The 17,802-nt window shown below is 42.5% G+C and overlaps 1 protein-coding gene across 2 annotated transcripts in view; it reads right to left on the bottom strand.

The window, feature by feature from the left end:
• The window catches only part of XDH (xanthine dehydrogenase), a 60,057-nt gene that overhangs the window by 11,710 nt on the left and 30,545 nt on the right, over positions 1-17,802 (bottom strand). For both annotated transcript variants that reach the window (XM_037405131.1, XM_037405130.1), the window contains 12 exons: positions 17,461-17,570; positions 13,549-13,733; positions 12,848-13,022; positions 12,297-12,386; positions 11,485-11,654; positions 8,150-8,273; positions 7,646-7,765; positions 6,324-6,420; positions 4,227-4,351; positions 3,325-3,458; positions 1,783-1,870; positions 1,068-1,154 (listed from right to left, as the gene is read on the bottom strand). In XM_037405131.1, the coding sequence (XP_037261028.1) occupies positions 1,068-1,154; positions 1,783-1,870; positions 3,325-3,458; positions 4,227-4,351; positions 6,324-6,420; positions 7,646-7,765; positions 8,150-8,273; positions 11,485-11,654; positions 12,297-12,386; positions 12,848-13,022; positions 13,549-13,733; positions 17,461-17,570 (1,505 nt within the window). The remainder of the gene's footprint in view (positions 1-1,067; positions 1,155-1,782; positions 1,871-3,324; positions 3,459-4,226; positions 4,352-6,323; positions 6,421-7,645; positions 7,766-8,149; positions 8,274-11,484; positions 11,655-12,296; positions 12,387-12,847; positions 13,023-13,548; positions 13,734-17,460; positions 17,571-17,802) is intronic.

The raw sequence follows: 17,802 nt of genomic DNA, 5'->3' as shown, positions 1-17,802 counted from the left end.
TTAATTACACTGAGTAATCTGTTACTGGAAAAGAAAGCTTGCTGATATTAAGTGACTCAGCAACTGGGCTATGGCAGTAAGGGCAGCTATATGAAATAAAGATTTTCAGTAGCTACATCTAAACTGCAAGGTTTGAGATCTTTGTCCTCTAATGGTCCAAACTGGGAAAGGACGAGAGCTTCTTTCTGGTTTGTGTTCCCAGATCTCCCTTCCAGCAGCAGCACAGAGAGGAGATTATGCACACCCCAACCTTATTTCAACATGGAGCACTTGCTAGTTCCCCGATTCAGACACGGTCAAAAAGACAGTTCCCATAGATGTACTCTCAGACAGGCCCTTGGTTTACACAAAGACAGTTCTCTGCAATTCTGCTTTGCCCAGCACCAACCACATTGCTAGCGTCAAATTGGCTATGGTCAAGAGATTTTGCAGTTCTCTCCTACTAAAATTGATTCATTTTTGCAGAAAATGATCAAAGACTCAGTGGACTAGGAAAGGGAGCTAGAATAAACTTGACTGACGCTAGGCTATTGGGTTGGTCACTCGGACAACAGAAAAGGAAAGTTTTTTACTCATGAGCACAAAAATTCTTGGAGACAAATGTGTAAGTCAGGCCTATTCTTAGTGCCTGTGAATGCAATGTTAACTTTAGCCAGTCCTTAAGCAGCTTGCTGATTTAGGCACTCTGCCCTGATCAGCCTACTAACTTGGACGTTTCTAATACCAAGGAACTAGCTTTTCCCAAAGCTGGGGAACTGTCAGTCATCTTGCATTGTGCAACAAGTTTCCCATCACAGCTCCCTGTAATGCAAAGCAAACTTTCTTGACCCTTTTGCCTAATCCAAGCTATTACAGCATCCATAAGAATTACGTGGCACATGCCAAGGCAGGTCAGTTGGCACAGAGAGCAGCTGTAGAAGCTTCAGAAACCTAGCAAGGTCTGGTTTCAGTCATGTCAGAGAGCAAGATGTGCAAGCAATGCTGTAGCCAACAACTCTCTGAAGTCAGAGTAAAAGGTTGCACAGGGAAATATCTTCTGTCTAGTTAGCCATCAAAGTTTTACTTACACCATAAGAGAGGTCTACAGAGTTGCCCCCATTGCTGTAGTATGACACCTCCAGACTCTTGACTTTCCCATTCTTCATGAAACCAACCTGTCAAGAGAGTGTCCTCAGTGATCTGTTTCCTATAGAATGCTCCGTTTCATGCTTCCCTCCAAAAACTGAATGGACCTTACGCAGGCAAAAGGCTGGCTTGTCCTCTGCTGCAGTACAGGACAAGCACAGGCAGCAGCTGAGGAAGCTTCCCAGTAAAGGGTCTGCGTATGCATCTTAATCTTGCTTCAGAGACCTCTTCTAAAATAAGTGCTGGCCAGTTGTCACAGCCACACTTTCCTTAACAGGTTTTTGTTTTGAAGAGCAGAAGCAGTTGCATAGGGATTGAAGAGGAAAGGAAATTTGTCAAAACAAACAGTAGAATTATACCATAAACAATGGGGGAGCATCTAAAAGAGATGGGATTATGAAAGGGGCAAAACCTCAGTCACAAGGAAGAGGGAAGTATTTGTGCTGAGGTCACAAGAAGGGAACCATCTAAGCCAAAAGAACCTCTGCAGTACTTTAACAGAAAAAATGCTATAATCCAGCTGACCTGATCTGTTTGCAGCAGGGGAGATCAGCAGTGAAACAACCGGAGCAGCAATTTTTTCACAGCCTTTTACTACTCTGACATCTCAGGTGACGACACCGAGTCAACATGCATTCATTTCATATGTATGCATACCTTGTACCTCCCCAGGAAGGGATGTCTGCCACCACTTATCAGCATGTCCTCATCTCGATCCAGCATGCACCTTACTGGGCGGCCAGTTCTGTTAAAGGATATATTTATCAGGCAAAGCCTGAAACACACCACAATACAGGCCCTACAGAGCAAGACTCTCCTCTTTTTGGTGAGCATTGTCTTTCCGGAGTGGCAATGGGGAGTTAGGGGTAAACTGCTTGGTTTACATATCTTCCTCTTAAGAAGATGGCAAGACTGAGAAAAAAGGGAAAAAAAAAATTAAGAACTTCAGGTTGGGACCTGGTTCATTGAAACTCTTGTGGAGACTCTTGTATTAAAAAGAATCTCTTACAGAGACAGATGCTAATAACTGAGCAATCACCATTTTCCAGATTATTTCTCAAGGCACTCTCTCAGCTTTGCAAAAGAGAAGGCCATACGGAGTTATATAATAATGCTAAGTATGAACTAGCCTTCAATTTGACCTTGTTTATCTGCTTATTTATTATCCAAGGAGGAAAACAAGGAGCAGAGGAGTTGCTCTTCATTTTCTAACAATTCTGCCTTCCCAGTGACTCTCTTCAGGTTGTACAAATATCTAGGGAATGCCATAGATTTTATTTCATAACCTTTGGGATATAAAACAGCAGTTTGGCTGGCGGAGATAAAGGAAAGAAAAATGCAGATGTATTACTGATTAATGAGAGAAAGCAGGTGGTTTGCTCAAAGCAGGAAAAACAAAGCTGATTTAAGTACAGGAGCTTCATTTTGGCTCTCCTTTTCCAAAGGTACTTTACTAAATTGCTACTGCGTTGCAAGACCCACCTAGCATTGCCAGTGGGATGCATCCTGAACTACAAGGGCCGTATTGGGGAGGGTGGTGTTATGCACGCTACACAAATGTCATCTCAGAGGTTGTGTTCCCTCACAACCACAGAAACTTGCACAGTTAAAGACGAGCCTATATCAAAACTTCAGAAACCAGAAGAACATTTCAAATCTATGCTTCACAAATGGTTATAGCCTAGGTCCATTCCCTGAGTTTTTAGGGGTTTGAAAAGTGTGGATTTCTGTTCAGTGGCCTGCCACCCTTCCAAGGCAAAAACCCAAAGAGACAGTTTGTAGAAGAGCAGAGAAACAGTGGTCCAAGGTTGGTGTAGTGGAGTTTCAAAGCAAGGAAGAGACTCTCATACCCTATTACACAAAGCAAGCATGGCTAGTGCTGGATTTTTAAAAGGTTTGTGATGGAGAGGCAGATAATTTGTGATACAAGAGTTTTCAGAGCAGAGTAAGGAGTTTTCCCCCTTTGCTATTAAAAGCTGACATTCACGCATAAGATTAGCCCCTCCGAGCTGGTTCAATTCCTCCTACCAGCTAAAAGGCCATTAGGTACATCCTTTGGGAAATCCCAGGCTTGCTATAAGCTCTACAGTAACAAGGCATGAAGAGTCTTGAAAGTGCTCCAGTGCAAATAGTGTCCCAGAAAGATGCAGGCTGGACCAGTCTGAAAGGAAAAGCCCTGTTCCCCACACCCAAACTTACTTGAAGGCTGCAACAGCTACTGCAGTTGTCAAAATAGTGTTCCTAGTCTCTTTTCCTCCAAACCCTCCTCCCATTCTTTTCACTCGAACCACAATCCGATTTGATGGGACTCCCAATGCATTAGCAGCAAACTCCTAAAGGAAAATGGAACAGCAGAACACGTACAGAGCTGAGCTGTGTTGAGAACTAGATACGATACCAAGATATTGCCTTTCTGCAATCAAAGCAGCAGTGCAAATACTCCGTTATATTGCAAGTCCTATTGGTCCTGCAATTGGATTTGGTGCAATTGGAACCAGTAAGTTCAGTATTTCATCTCTGAGGTGGGAAGGCACGCAGTGCTTCAGCAGACAGCACCAGATTCAGGAAGAAACTGACATGAGGTGAGGTTACCAAGACACAGGTCTCATTTAGCACAGAGTCTGACATCCATACCACTCTGTCCATTCTCCTCACTCTATTATGAGACCTTTGGGCAGTCTTGGTGAGTCAGTAAACAGGCCAAAGACACCCCATAGTGCCAGCAGCCTCTCTCACAAGATGGCAGAGTTGGTATATGTAGTCAGTGCTTATACCACCTCTTTCTGACATGTCATTCAACAGCCATGCCTACTGACCAGCTGGCACCCTCTCTAGAAAGGGTTAAGCGTTCAATCCCTGGTGACAAAGATGTGCCGCCAACAGAAACATCTCTGTCACCTGGAAGCAGATTCAGGACACAAGTGGGATAGATACGGACTTTGGATCCAGTACCCAACTCTAAGTCTATGTGGTGTTGTTGGTTTGGTTGTTTGTTTTTTTTTTAATTCAAGACAAGATAGGACCAACTGTAAAACAACCATTTATCTAGTCTGAAACTGAGAAACAAATGCCTTTTAGGTAGCAGGTCAACGAGGCAGTACCTGTGTCTTCATTAGGTTTTGTGTTGACACAAAGAGTTCCATCTCACCATCTTCCCCCTTTGGCACAGCCACAGTAGCATGAGTTTCCAGATAGAAATGCTCTTGCCCACCAAGGTACATCTCACCTAGAAAATGGAAAGAAATGCCTCAAAAATAAGGTGTCCCTGGTGTTTTAAGTTGTCTCTTGTCACATACTGCTCGTAAGCTATTGCCTTTTTGACAAGTGTAAAATGAAATCCCTTTGCATTGCCCAGCATTGGATATCCCTAGCTCTAAAATTGATACTTCTGGTTCAACATTACAAAAATAAACCCTAAAACCCAAAAGCACCCTAGATACTGCCCCCTACCTCCACTTTCCAGAAATCTTCAGTCCAAAACCACAAGTGGAAGTGGCTGGCATTTCAAAAATAATCCTGCACGCCATGCCATTAACCTAGCATCCCTTAAGATGCAGTATTTGGTGCCTTTCAGACTGCCCTCATAACACCACTGAGATGAAGGATAAAAATAAATCAAGCATAGTTTAGCTGAGCAGGTCAAGTACAAGGTTACACACTTTGAAACAGGGGAACAAAAATAGAAAGCCAAAATGCCTTAAGAAGATCTAACTTCGAATCATCTCTCTGTCACTGCCAGTGGCTCTTTCCCAGGACATCCTACCTGGCAGTGCTGAGGGTACAATTTCCAGTCATGCTACATGCTATTAAATGTCAGAATCAACCTCCTTTCTCAGTCATGGCCCTGGTCTATTCAGCTGCCAAAATTAATATTCAGAGCAGTTCGTGAAATCCTGTTCCTCTCTTCCTTTTATTCAATTCAGCAACAACAAAATAGTTGCCTTCATTAGGTACATCAGTGAGAAATGGGCACGTGTATGAGACAACGCCTACTCTGATATGTAGCAGGGGCCCTTCTCTTGTCTCCTCGACGGGGTTGGCCTGGCATTCACACAGTACTGCAGCCTTTCAAATAAGCTATTCTTCTAGCTGAGAACAATTTCTGCCTTGCCTGGCACAGTGGTTTCATTTTGTGCAATATGGTGCACTACAAGAAACAGTTAACAGCTTCTGACACCTTTGAAGTGCCAGCGCCAGTGGCTGACTGCAGAGCAAAGTCTCAGCAATGCCTATCAAAATACAGCAAACAACAGACCTGGAAATGGGTGTTTCTGTTAAATAACTTCCCTCTTCCTCCACAAGGAGGTAAGGGGTTTTTGCTTCCCTGTGATCTTTGAGATAATCCCTTCGTAGCAGGCTTTGTGTCTGTAACTGATTAAACTTCCCTCTCAGATCTATAAGAGGAATACAACACCCTTTTATTGATAAATACATAATCCTTCAAAAGGTCCGATGTTTGAGACTCCTCCTCTCGGGAGCTATTGATCGTGATACATACACCAAGCAATAACATTGGTCTGACAGAATATTCTAGTTCACGGCTCTGGCACTCTCCCCTTCTAACTCAACGATTTTAAACAACTGTTGATAATTGCTGTGTTAACCCATGTCTGTACAGCCTGCTCGGCAGACTCCAACTAAATGAAACCAAGCAGCCCACCAAAAAAAACCTGTCCTCAGAGACCGACCAACGGTCAATGTTGAGAAAGCGTTACAGGGCAGTGCCATGTTCTTCATGACACCTACAGCCACCAATGTTAGTGGATCAGATTTTCAGATGCATTTATGTCCCATTTTCATAAAATACAATCGTATACCAGGTTAAAGGAATCTGACTGTCTAGAAGATTCAGACCAGACTATGTATGGACAGCAAAAAAGCTCCTATATGGATAAGTTTCAAAAAAAAAAAAAATCACTTTGTAGAATATTTGCTTTAAAAAAAAAAAGTGTCCTTTCATTGGAAGAGAGTGTTTACAGGGGCACAGCTGGGAGCATCCAAGTCTGTTTGAAATTGAAATTAAATCATTCATGAGCTATTTGTATATAAACAGTTAGCTGAGACTTAATATTAAACTAATTTAGCCCCACAAGCCTCACTTCATGAATTCTGTCTCATATGCATAAAAAGGAGGCTGATAGCTCGACTTTTGTCACAAACTATCCTATTTTAAAAGAAGTATAAATGCTTATTCTCACCTTCCAAAATGTGATCAGATTCTTCAAATCCTTTCTTCACATCTCCCTTCTTAATCCTCTTTATAGTCTTAAGAAAGGATTGTTTCTCAATGGCTTCCTAGGAAACAATGACACAATGAAATTTTTGTGGAAGCAGGGTGAAAACAAAGCTTTCTCTGACTGAGGAAAAAATATCCAAGATAAAAAGCACAAGAACTTCTGAGCTAATATACAATAACTTTTCTTGGGGAAGCTCTACAAAGACATTTCACTTTTGCCAGAACTGAAGCTTTCCATAATAAAAAAACCCACAACACAACCCAGATCCACAGAACGATCAAACAACATCAGCAGCAGCACATTTTTGGCTCCACTCTCATCTTCTCTGGTTGAATAAACAACTAGAAGTCTCAGAAAAGGAAAAGTTCTCACACATTTGTGAACCCAGAAATCAAACAAACAACCCAAAACCTCTGTCCACAGATGACAGTACCAATGTCTGTACTAGACAATTCAGAGTCTTTGTATTTACATGAATACAATTCACATTACAAAATACATGGTATGAAATACTGACCGTTAAACAAATAATTAGAAACCCATGGTCCTAATTTCTACCCAATAACAGCTTCATACAGTGTTTCTCATTTCTAGATGTGAATGCTGTATTAGATATTATCATTTGCTTTTACTTTCACCTAAGGAAATCTTGTCAACAACTCTACTAGTTAAAAAAAAAAGCATGAAATGACACAAATTGTTGACATTACTTTCTTCATCTTTGAGAAAAGCCACTTAAGGGCTGTGTCCATACAGTCAGTGGAAATGTTCACAGTGGAGAGTGAAGTCTTGAAAATTAATTTCATGAGCTTAGAAACTAAAGAAGTGGTCTGCAGAAATCTGAGAAAAGCAGTGCAGTGAGAGCTAGAAGAGATGTTTTCACATCCTATTATTAAGTGTTATAAACCAGAGAATGAAGAATGAATGAATACCAATGAAGTCAGCAGGACCATACCAGAGACTATTGAAAGCAAGCACCTGCAGGTAAGAATGTAACTGATAGTAACCTTGTTAATTTAAACAAATTTTTGCTGAGCACAATTTATATACCAGAGTTTGGTTTATCTTGGCTTTAAATAACACAGAACAAGTTAGCGTACACCCAATCAGTACCACATAAAGGTGTGTCCTCTTTAAATATGCAGATTCCTTCTATCTAAATCCTGCTGCACCCACAAAGACTAGCAAAAGATGTGGCTAAATAACCATGTGTGAGAACAGAAGTTAACTAGACACCAGGGGGTCCCCAAGCTAAATGCAGAAGCAGATCTGAGCCATCTTACCTGAATTGTGACAATAGGTTTGAGTTCTTCATACTTAATCTTTACAGCTTTAGCTGCTCTTCTGGAATGTTCTTGTGTGTCTGCAAGAACTGCACCAATGATATGACCAACACAAGTGACCTACAGGCAAGATTAGGACCCACCGTTATTTGGAGTGTATATATGCAGTTACTGAGAGGCTCATGATAATTCTGTTCATCTGCTCCTTTTGGGCAGTTTTTCATTGGTTTGTTCAGACTGGTCTTTTTAAAACCAGTCAAGGGAAAACAATCACAAACAACTTTGGACAGTAACCAAGTGAGCGAGCCTGTCCCAGTAGCCTACAGCTTAGAGAAGAATAAAGCAGGTAACACAGAGGAGAGGGGTGTGGGGCAAAGGGACTCAGGCCTTATTGAATTAGGCAGTTAAGATTTCTTATTGTCTAGTGAACTCCTCTACCTTATACAGAAATAAATCCTGTCTCCTGAGCAGTGTGATTGGAAAAGGCTATTTTTAACCACATACCACGTCCTCAGCAAAGATGGTCTCATCATTACCGATGCCAGTGATGTTACTGCCAGGAACATCCTTGGCGGAGACAAAACACACAAACCCAGGAACACACTGGGCTTCAGATGCATCTACAGAACTAAAGAAAGGAGGAGAGGCAGTGTTATTATTTCTCATTTTTGTGTTTGACAGCGCTTATGAGATACCAATACATTTTCAGGCTTGATTCCCTGAAGTTTGGTTCTGCAGAAGAGAAGGAATTTGTCACCTGAATATCATGTGAGACCAAGGCAGAAAGGGCAACATTAGACTAAAATCATTTGGGATCTATATGGATAATCTGAATCCTGACTGAGTCCGATCACTAGTCTGCTTCTTTGGATTATACTGTATCATACATCTTTTCCCTAAGGCGTACCTGAACTTGATCCTATTACCACATGTACTATAGATCCCAGAATGGTCACGGTTGGGAGGTACCTCTGGAGATCATCTAGTCCAAGCCCTCACTAAAGCAGGTTCATCTAGAGCAGGTTGCACAGTCTCATCCAGGCAGGTTTTGAAAGTCTCTAGAGCAGGAGACCCCACAGCCTCTCTGGGCAGCCTGTCCCAGTGTTCTGTCATCCTCAAAGTTCTTCCTCATATTCAGAAGAACCTCCTTGTGTTGCAGTCTGTGCCCATTGCCCCTTGTCCTGTCGCTGGGCACCACTGAACAGAGCCTGGCCCCGTCCCCTTGACACTCGCCCTGAAGACATTTGTTTGCATCGATAAGATCCCACTCAGCCTTCTCCAGGCTGAACAGCCCCAGCGCTCTCAGCCTTTCCTCAGCAGGGAGATGCTCCAGCCCCCTCATCATCTTCACAGCCCCCGCTGGACCCTCTCCAGTAGCTCCCCGTCTCCCTTGACCTGGGCAGCCCAGCACTGGGCACAGCACTGCAGGTGTGGCCTCGCCAGGCAGAGTAGAGGGGGAGGGTCACCCCCCTCGCCCTGCTGGCCACGCTGCTCCCAATGCACCCCAGGATCCCACTGGCCGCCTTGGCCACCAGAGACACTGCTGGCTCATGGGCAACCTGCTGCCCGCCAGCACTCCCAGGTCCTTCTCTGCAGAGCTGCCTCCCAGCAGGTTAACCCCTAACCTGTATCCCTTGATACCCTTTAGCAAAGACAGATAGATGTTAGTGATGGCATGTCTCCACTGTGGTCTTAGCTGCCATGATTCTGTTAAGGCAAGATTCCTCTCTGTCTATTCATAAACACGAAATTTTACTGCAGAAATATATCATCTACTGTGGGCTCAACTCTAGAAAAAAATGTGGCTGTGAGTCAGGGAGAAGTTGAGTATCAATCACGAGGAAGTGGTAGGGTATTTAAAAGGATGCTCCAAGAGGATGAAATGATGCTCCAAGAGCCAATAAGCTTCACGAAAGGCTTTTCTTCGGTAGCAAAAGAGGTATCTAACAAAAAAATCGTTTGAATCATTTACAGACTTAAAACTAATTGACAAGCAGGAAAAAGTAATTAGAAAAGTGAAACAATTTAATTTATAAGCAGCACTTCATAAAAAATATATTACAAAATACTTTCAAGCTTCTTTTGCAATGTTTTGTACACTGGCTATATAATTGGCTTGCTTTACAAGGGAATTGTTGCAAATAGAAAAGCTGTGGCTTTGTCTCTGCTGAATGATTTATTGTTTTCTGTAAATTGTTGCAATTTTTTCAGCATGCTTGTTTAGATTCCTGAAACTCCAGTGCAAACTGTGCCTGAAAGTAGCTGTTTATGCATCCCAGTGAGCTACAGACTTTTTCAAAAAGACATTAAATGTCTGAATGAACTTTCCCACATGAACTCTTAGACACCAGGAACCGAAGACAATGCTATTTTTCTTTGGAAAGTTCACTTTCCCGTGGTTCTGCAGTGACGCCTGAGAAACAGCCCCCTGACAGTTTCCTTTAGTTAGAAATACAGAGGCTGATGACTTCTAATTTCCACTCAGTGGTCAAAATCTGATGCGGGTGAAGTAGAAGCTTTCAGAGCCAATATTTTGAGTGCCAAAATCATAGGCTGACATACTTCCGTCACCTGATGACATATTCTAGTACTTCCTTTACAGAACAATACAGGCTCACAGCCTGAAATACGAGCATGCAATGCAAATGCAAGAGAATGTGTACAGCAACTTCTAGAAAATACTGTGGTCAGAGGCACAGGTGCTTTCTCTATTGCCCCATCTGCACTGGAAGTAGTAATAATGCTTATGCATTTGCAGCCCTCATCAATGACCACACTGCAATACCTATGGTTCAAGTATGATGACAGAGCAATTTCTTTCATAACCTGGGAGTCAACTGCTACATCTGTGCATCCATGACCACCATGGTGCCCACCCCATGTTTGACCATTGTGGGAAACCTCTGGACACAAAGCTTAAATAGGCAGGAAGTATTGCCTGAGAAATGAACAGCACGTTGCAATGCTATTGAGGGTGACACCAGGCAATGTAATGCGATGTCCCACACCAAAGCAGCTGAGGGCAGATGAGAGCCCGCAGAGCCACCACAGCATAAGCACAATCAAGGATTGTGGGGGGCCATCAGTCCTGCGACATAACAGCATTAAAACTCATACGAGAACATAGATGACATTACCTGCCAGGATAGGCATTTTAGAGTTGGTTAGTCACTACTGTTATAAATTATGCATCGGTCATACCCCGCACAGACAAGATTCAAAGACAGCTGCACTTCCAAACACTGACCTATCCACCTTGCTACAGTGAAGCACAAACAGGTCTGTGTCGAACAGCTGAAGCTAACTCACATAGGACTGTTATGCAGGGGGCTTGATCATAGTCAGTGCAAGCAAGCACCGTGCAAGGCAAAAACCAGAAGACAGTACACACACAGCTGACTCACCAGCTGGAGTGCTGTGGTGGAACCACACGTTACAATCTAAATTTTCAGGTAGAAAGAGCACATTCAAACTGCATGCTCTGGTTAGTGATTAAAACGGCATCTCCTTAGACACTGTGATGCTTTCCTACCCTGCTCCTTTTTAATCCTCATGCTTGAGTAGAAGAGATGGGACATGCAAGAAGGTTGCCAAGGGCTGAGGGATTTGTGCTTCAGCAAAGCTCCAAGTCTGGTGTTAATTCCCTCATACTCCTACACATGCAGACTTGCAAGGCAGCTGTAACACATACAGCTCTCCTCCACGTAACAATGTGCAATGAACTGGAGTTCCCACTAAGGCAAAAACCTTTCCATCACCCACAACTTGGCAGATCATTGTTTTCTAAGCCACCAGGCACTGGATGCTTCCAACAGCTCAAACTCAGAAGCAACACTTACAGGATCTTAGCGTGGGCTTTGGTGCTGGTCACCAGTGTTAGATACAGCTCATTCTCATAGTGAGGGATGTCATCGCAGTAAACAGCTTCTCCACATGCTTGTTTGGCTGCTGAAACGTGCACAAAAGGCCGACCCACCATATCTTCAACTGCCTGCCCCCTGGGCACTTCCTGGAGTAAAACACATAACTGACTACTACTGCTTAGGTTGCAGGAGACAGAAGCATTGATGGGAGAGCAAAAGGCACCATGAGACATTCTAGAGAGATGGGGAACGGGATGGGGACTCAGCCCTGTGGGAAAGAATGGTAAACAAGATGGAGTGGCTACACAGAGGGGGCTACAGAGAAAGAAGTGAAAGGGATTCGGGTTTTTCAAACTGCTATGTGACAGCTTGCATGAAAGGTTCAAGTTCTGAAGCTAGTTTCTATTCTGAAAGCTGAAGAGAACAGGTCATTAACAGAGAAATAAGGAAGCAGATATATCCTGAATCTGAAGTCTGAGAGATACAAAGAAAAGCAGGCTGTAAGTGGGGAAAAGCAGCAGGACAATTTGAGCTTCGATGTGGAGCTGGCTGCAAGAGGAAAGTGCTACCTGCAGCAATTTTTTTGAAGCTGTACATGTCAGGAACAGTCTTGGGCAACAACAGGAAAGGACATTGTACCCTAAAGCAAGGAAGGGACCGAGACCCAAATATAAGCCTCAGGAACGGCATTATATAAGTTCATGTGTTGCCCATACTCAGAGGGACGACCTGAGAAGGGAGAAGCGCAGAAAAGCCTGGGTCTACATCATGCAGGTACTGCTACTTACTTGGAAGAGCTGGGCATTTGCAATGGGATCTTTGTGAAACAGCTCTGTAGCACTGATGTAGTTCAGGGGGATGGGCTCACACAGGTTTTTCTGCCAGAGACATATTAAAGAACAATCATCTTCCCTGCCGGTCCCTTTCTCACGTTCCCCAGTGGCCCAGGATATTCTCTATTCTCCATCTTCCAGTGAAGATAATTCAACTTTTACTGGGTGAAAGGCAAACAAAGCTCAGGCTCTGTGCAAAGAACAGCCACAGACCCATGAGGGCAGCTGTAATGCAACCAAGTGGAGAAGTCCAGGAATCCTCCTGTGAACCCACAAATCAACATCCTTCCACAGCACAGGCGGGGATGCCCCAGGAAAGCAGGTGGGAAGATAGACTAGTCACTGTTGCGCAGCATAAGGAGCAGAGTAGCTCTGGCAGCTATTGCAACATGGAGTTTACCATCAGGTATGACTCTGCTTGAATCTGAACCCTCCCCATGCCTCCCCAACAGGACGGTACATACAGGTGGTTCTTCCCAAAATCTGCCTTCCCTAGCAGCACTCACAGTGCCATTGTGGTTCTTGCTCAGTTTCTGAAGGACCGTCAGGTAGAACTTGAAAAAGAAGCTGAGTGTAAGCGTGCGTCGGAAATCCACCATCCCACCAGGTGCAGAAGGAGACAGATCCATCTCACCCGCCAATAAGCGGCAGGCATCCTGCAGCAGCTTCTCATTCCAGTCTCTGCAAGGGAACAAAGGTGACAGAGCCCATACTCAGACCTAAATATCATGGAGAAAGACTAACTCTTTTGACATGGCAGCCCCCGCAAGCTCTCAAGCAACAGCCCCCTGTTCTATCTCTGTTTATAGTATATGTGTCAGCTTCGCTCTCATCTTGAGCTCCTATCATCTTTTCTAAAGATGTGGCAAAGTTATTAAATGATAAGACTACAGATTTCTTAACCCAGTTTGAAAGAAAATCAGTTTTGTAGGTCATCCCCACATCTAGCTTCTGCCCACTTCAATGGATGAACAAATTTAGCAAGAAAACTGTGCTCAGTGAGGGACTGACATGGATCTTTGAGGGTAAGGAGTACTGGAGTCAGCAGGGCATCACACAAAACACAGCCAGCCACAGAAGTATAGCTACGCTTCTTCCACTTGCTCCTTCTGTGTCCTATCAGAAAGAATTTATAGTATTTACAGTATCCTGTAAAATTCACCACCTTCACATCAGAGAGCCTTTCTTATCACAGAAAAATTCCTACCTGCCAGTAAGCTCCTGGCAAGTTTTTAGTGCCAGGACCGTTGTAGGAGCCATTCCTCCATAGCTTAGTTTTATCTCCTCCACTCGGCTAGTGCCATCTTGGAACAGGACTCTCATCCCACAGGTCACAATAGCAATGTCATCCTCCCGACGAGAAGCCTGCTTGAAAGCTGAGAAGTATTCACCCTAGAAGACAGGAAAATATTTATTTATTCTCTGCCTTGGCATGCTTTGGAGTATAAATATGACAAGGTGTTAACCTATTTCTATATGAATGAGCTATTCCAGGGAACTATATCTGGTTGGTTCATCTTGCAGGGCCAAGCACAACGTGTTTGTTCAGGTAGCGCTGTATATTTTCACATCATTCAATGATTAATTCCAATGTATTGGAACAATGGTTATTAGCAACCTAGGACTGTGTGGGAAATGAGCTCTGACAGATCTGCTTGCATCTATCACATTTTTTTCTATATCTTAAGAGGAAGAACCAAGACAGATTATTTTATTATTATTTTTTTTTAGTAAACAAGCTTACAGTTCCTCAGCAACTTTTTCTTTCTTCCAGGCTGCTAAGATGGAAACCTAATCAGTAAAACTCATATTCTAAACCCCTTCAGAAGTCTTTCAACTCTGCAAGAACTGAAATAATAACAGATGTCTCACAGTTCTAGAACAGACCAGACTAATTAATATAAGACAATTTCAATCTGTTATTGCAAATACAGTTCTCAGTAACTACTCTGAATCCTCTGCTGATCTCCACAGAGTGGGGAAATTCTTGTAAATCCACCAGTGACTACAACTCACAAAACTCAGCAGCTCTCCTATGAAGAGTGGCAGTAAATATCCACCAGTCTACGCCAAGTGATAGTGTCATCCTGGAGTCACAGTATAGTCAGTTTTTCCCCTTGCCTGTCCGGCAGATTAGGACAAATTGCTGTTAAGGCATCCTGCAGACTAAGAGAGGAATCGGATCTGATGTCTTTGTACAGCCCTTCTGGAGAGTTTTCTGCCAAGTTTCTTCTCTAATAGCTTATCCAAGTGACTCTGCAGAGCATAGCAGTTTGTTCCATTAATTATTTCTAATCAGAAGTGGACAGCAATTCTTTCATTATTGTAAAGAACAATTCCTCTATTGTTGGCAATGAGAAGAGTTTCACAAGAGACCCCTTTTGTGCACAGAGAACTTGTTACTGGAGATATAACCAAAGGGTGTGTTTCATTTCCTGAATTCAAGTAATTAGTAGGCAGCCAGCAGATAATAGCAGAGGAGCATCAATAGCATCCTCCCAATGAGGACATTCTGCAACTCTGCTTGTTAAACCAATTAGATTTTAAAGAGGAGAAAAAGCAGCCTTTTCTCTCACTGCACACTTCAGAGAAGACTTCCAATACTATGACTACAACAAAAGGCCAATATTTGCCTTCACTCCTCACAAGACACCTTAGTTTTCTTAGTACAGAGTTCTGTGGGAGGAAAGGTACTGTGTATTTTTCCTTACCAGGTGTAGGTAAAGTAACCATCACATCAGCTGTCCATGTCTTCCATACCTCTTGGTAAAACAACAGAGCATGTCCCCTCTAAACTATCACAGTGAAAGTTTCTAAGTTTTTCTGTTAGTTATTCTCACAGGAAAACCAAGAAACCCTTGTTGCATATTGGGGACGTAGGTTAGTCTCCCCTCTTGCCTTCTGGATAAGATGCAAACCCAGGTAGGAGCACATAAAGAAATCCACAGGATCAAAAAGATTCATAGGCAATAGTCATAACTGCAAAAACATTGTTTCCATGTCAATTTTTTCAGTCTACCCCTGTGGAATACAGAGATCAATAACAGATGAAGGTTGGAGGATACTAACTATAAGGATGAAGTAAGACTTTATGACTACTTTCTGCCTCTTCAGCAGGTCAATACTATGACCCTATGACAGGAATACTGAGCAAACAGTAGGTTAAGATTGGTTTTCAAAGATAAGTATTGTGTTGTCAGGCTTTTTCTATTTGAAAACCAGTAAACATCTATGCAATATAGAACACTATTATAATAAAAATCAAGTAACAGTGACAAATGTGATAGAGAAAGATGTATGCAAGGGAAAGGACATAAAAAAAATGATGGTCGCTAAGTAAGCAATATCATAAGTGGTGCATAACATTTGCGAACATTATCTGGAACACAAGGAATGTTTTTATAGTCCAGAAGAGAAAGAGGGTTGTTAAACAAAGGTTATGTCCTTCTAGGAATGCCTTGTTATATACAAATTTTCTTTTCTGGTATCTGTTTATATTTTACCTCTAATCCAGTGAGCTGTTTCCTTTTCTAAATACTATCTTTGCTCAGCTTCAATCCCCTTCTAAGTATAGACTCAAAAATCTTTATTCCCTGATTATCTTAAATATCTGACACACAAACTTGCAGGAAATAAAGGTGTTAGCTCCTCTCCCTTAACAGCCGCTCTGCGATAAAAACTACCTGGAGCTCAGTTCCCCTGCAGTAACACTGAATCTCATAAACTACTAAACTTCTTTAACGTAATTCTGTCTGTTTCACCAGTCTTACCCTTGGTGTGACAAGCCACATCAATGCAAGAGGCAACACCAGTTTTAAACAAACAAACCAAAAAATTTGATCTAGCTGTGTGCTGACACAGCTCTGCTTCCAGTTGTGAGGAAATCACAGTTCCAGAAGACTTTGCCTGCCACGTGCCAGCACCCTCAGACATCCTCTGATGAGCTTTAGTCTCTCTGACTTGATGATTGTGAGCAAAGATCAGCCAAGAAACCATGAAGTAGCAAGTTCAAAAGTTGTTTTAGTTTTTCAGATCAATGAGCTGCATATAACCTAGGGGTGAAGCCATTGCCCTGCTGCAAGACATTTGTTTTGGGTAATTGCCATGACTGTCATATGGGTGGAGGAATATGGTGATTTCCATTGACTACCTCAAGCATGTTTCTGATTTTGGCAAAAGGCAATGCTTCCTGCAATTATCACAAGATCAAAGAAGAATTATTCAGAAATGGATGGGAAAACACCATAAACAAAATAGCTGTGTTTTCTTTATAGTTAGAAAAACTAAAAAGGATAGACAAAGGATTTATTGGTTCTACCTCATAAAATGATGACATTTCAAGTATGTCAGTGTTTTCCATTTATAAAGAAAATGTGTCACTACACTGTGAATCCTTGCATCTTCTAGCTCTAAGCCCTAAAAAGGTAAATACCTTCACAGCCATAAAACTACAGCCTGATGTTCTCAGCCCTAAAGGGAAAAAAGAGGTTTCTCTCTTAGACACTCTGAATTAGTTATGGTTAGTGCTGCTACAGAAGAGGTGTTCATTGCTCTGTTTGAAGGAAGTTTTGCAGGCACATTTGAAGTTGCAACTCCGCATTGCCAAAATAATAATCAGTCCTTATTGCTAATCATTGCCCCAATAATCAGTCCTTGTAGTTTCAGTCTTGCAAGGCAAGGATGCAGATACTGAACTTCCCTCTTATCCATACACACCTTTCCCCACTTCTTTTCCCCATTTCAGTTCACAGAATTTAAGCAAGAACTTCAGGAACTGCTAGCACCTTTGCTGTACTATTTTGCCAACAAAACTGAGACCTCTGGGAACATCACCTTTCATCATAACTGAATCCATTCAAAAAGCTTCGGACAAAATGAAATTTATGTTCTTTGCACTTGGGCTTAGTGTATTTTACCATGAAGCCCAGTTCTCCTTGCTTGCCAAAACCAGCATGTTGCTAGATTTTTATGACATAATTTAGCTGCTTCCTGGTCCACTTGGAACTACACTGCGTTTGGAGGTCAGTCTCCATGGAAAAAGGTGCCTAATGCTAAAAATTACACTCAGATAACAGTGATTTAGCTCCATGGACATTGAAGTCTTTTCCTACAAGCTTACCTTCTTGCTGTAGGGTATTTCAACAGAGAGAAGTATTTCTTCAGGCTTAACTATTGTCTTTCTATATCCGGTGAAAAACTTCTCATCCATTGTGATAGTCCTTTTGCCCTCTGTACAGCAAGGAGAGATCAATGGCAGATGAATGAACAACTTAGCTGAAGAACGGAAACTGTATGCGTGAAAGCCTTCAACCTACACAAATTACTCATGATATGATAGCAGTTTTCATTTTTCCACCCTCTTTCACCAAATCAGGAAGGATTTTCTCAGATTTACTTTGGTCCTTATGGAATCTATGACATCTTCTGCCTACACACGATTTGTTTGCCCAGGAACTGATCA

The sequence above is a fragment of the Falco rusticolus genome, chromosome 12 (genome assembly GCF_015220075.1).
Source record: "Falco rusticolus isolate bFalRus1 chromosome 12, bFalRus1.pri, whole genome shotgun sequence".
In the NCBI taxonomy this organism is placed as follows: domain Eukaryota; kingdom Metazoa; phylum Chordata; class Aves; order Falconiformes; family Falconidae; genus Falco; species Falco rusticolus.
Note: the sequence above shows the minus strand (reverse complement) of the source record. Positions and strands in the feature narration are given on the sequence as shown.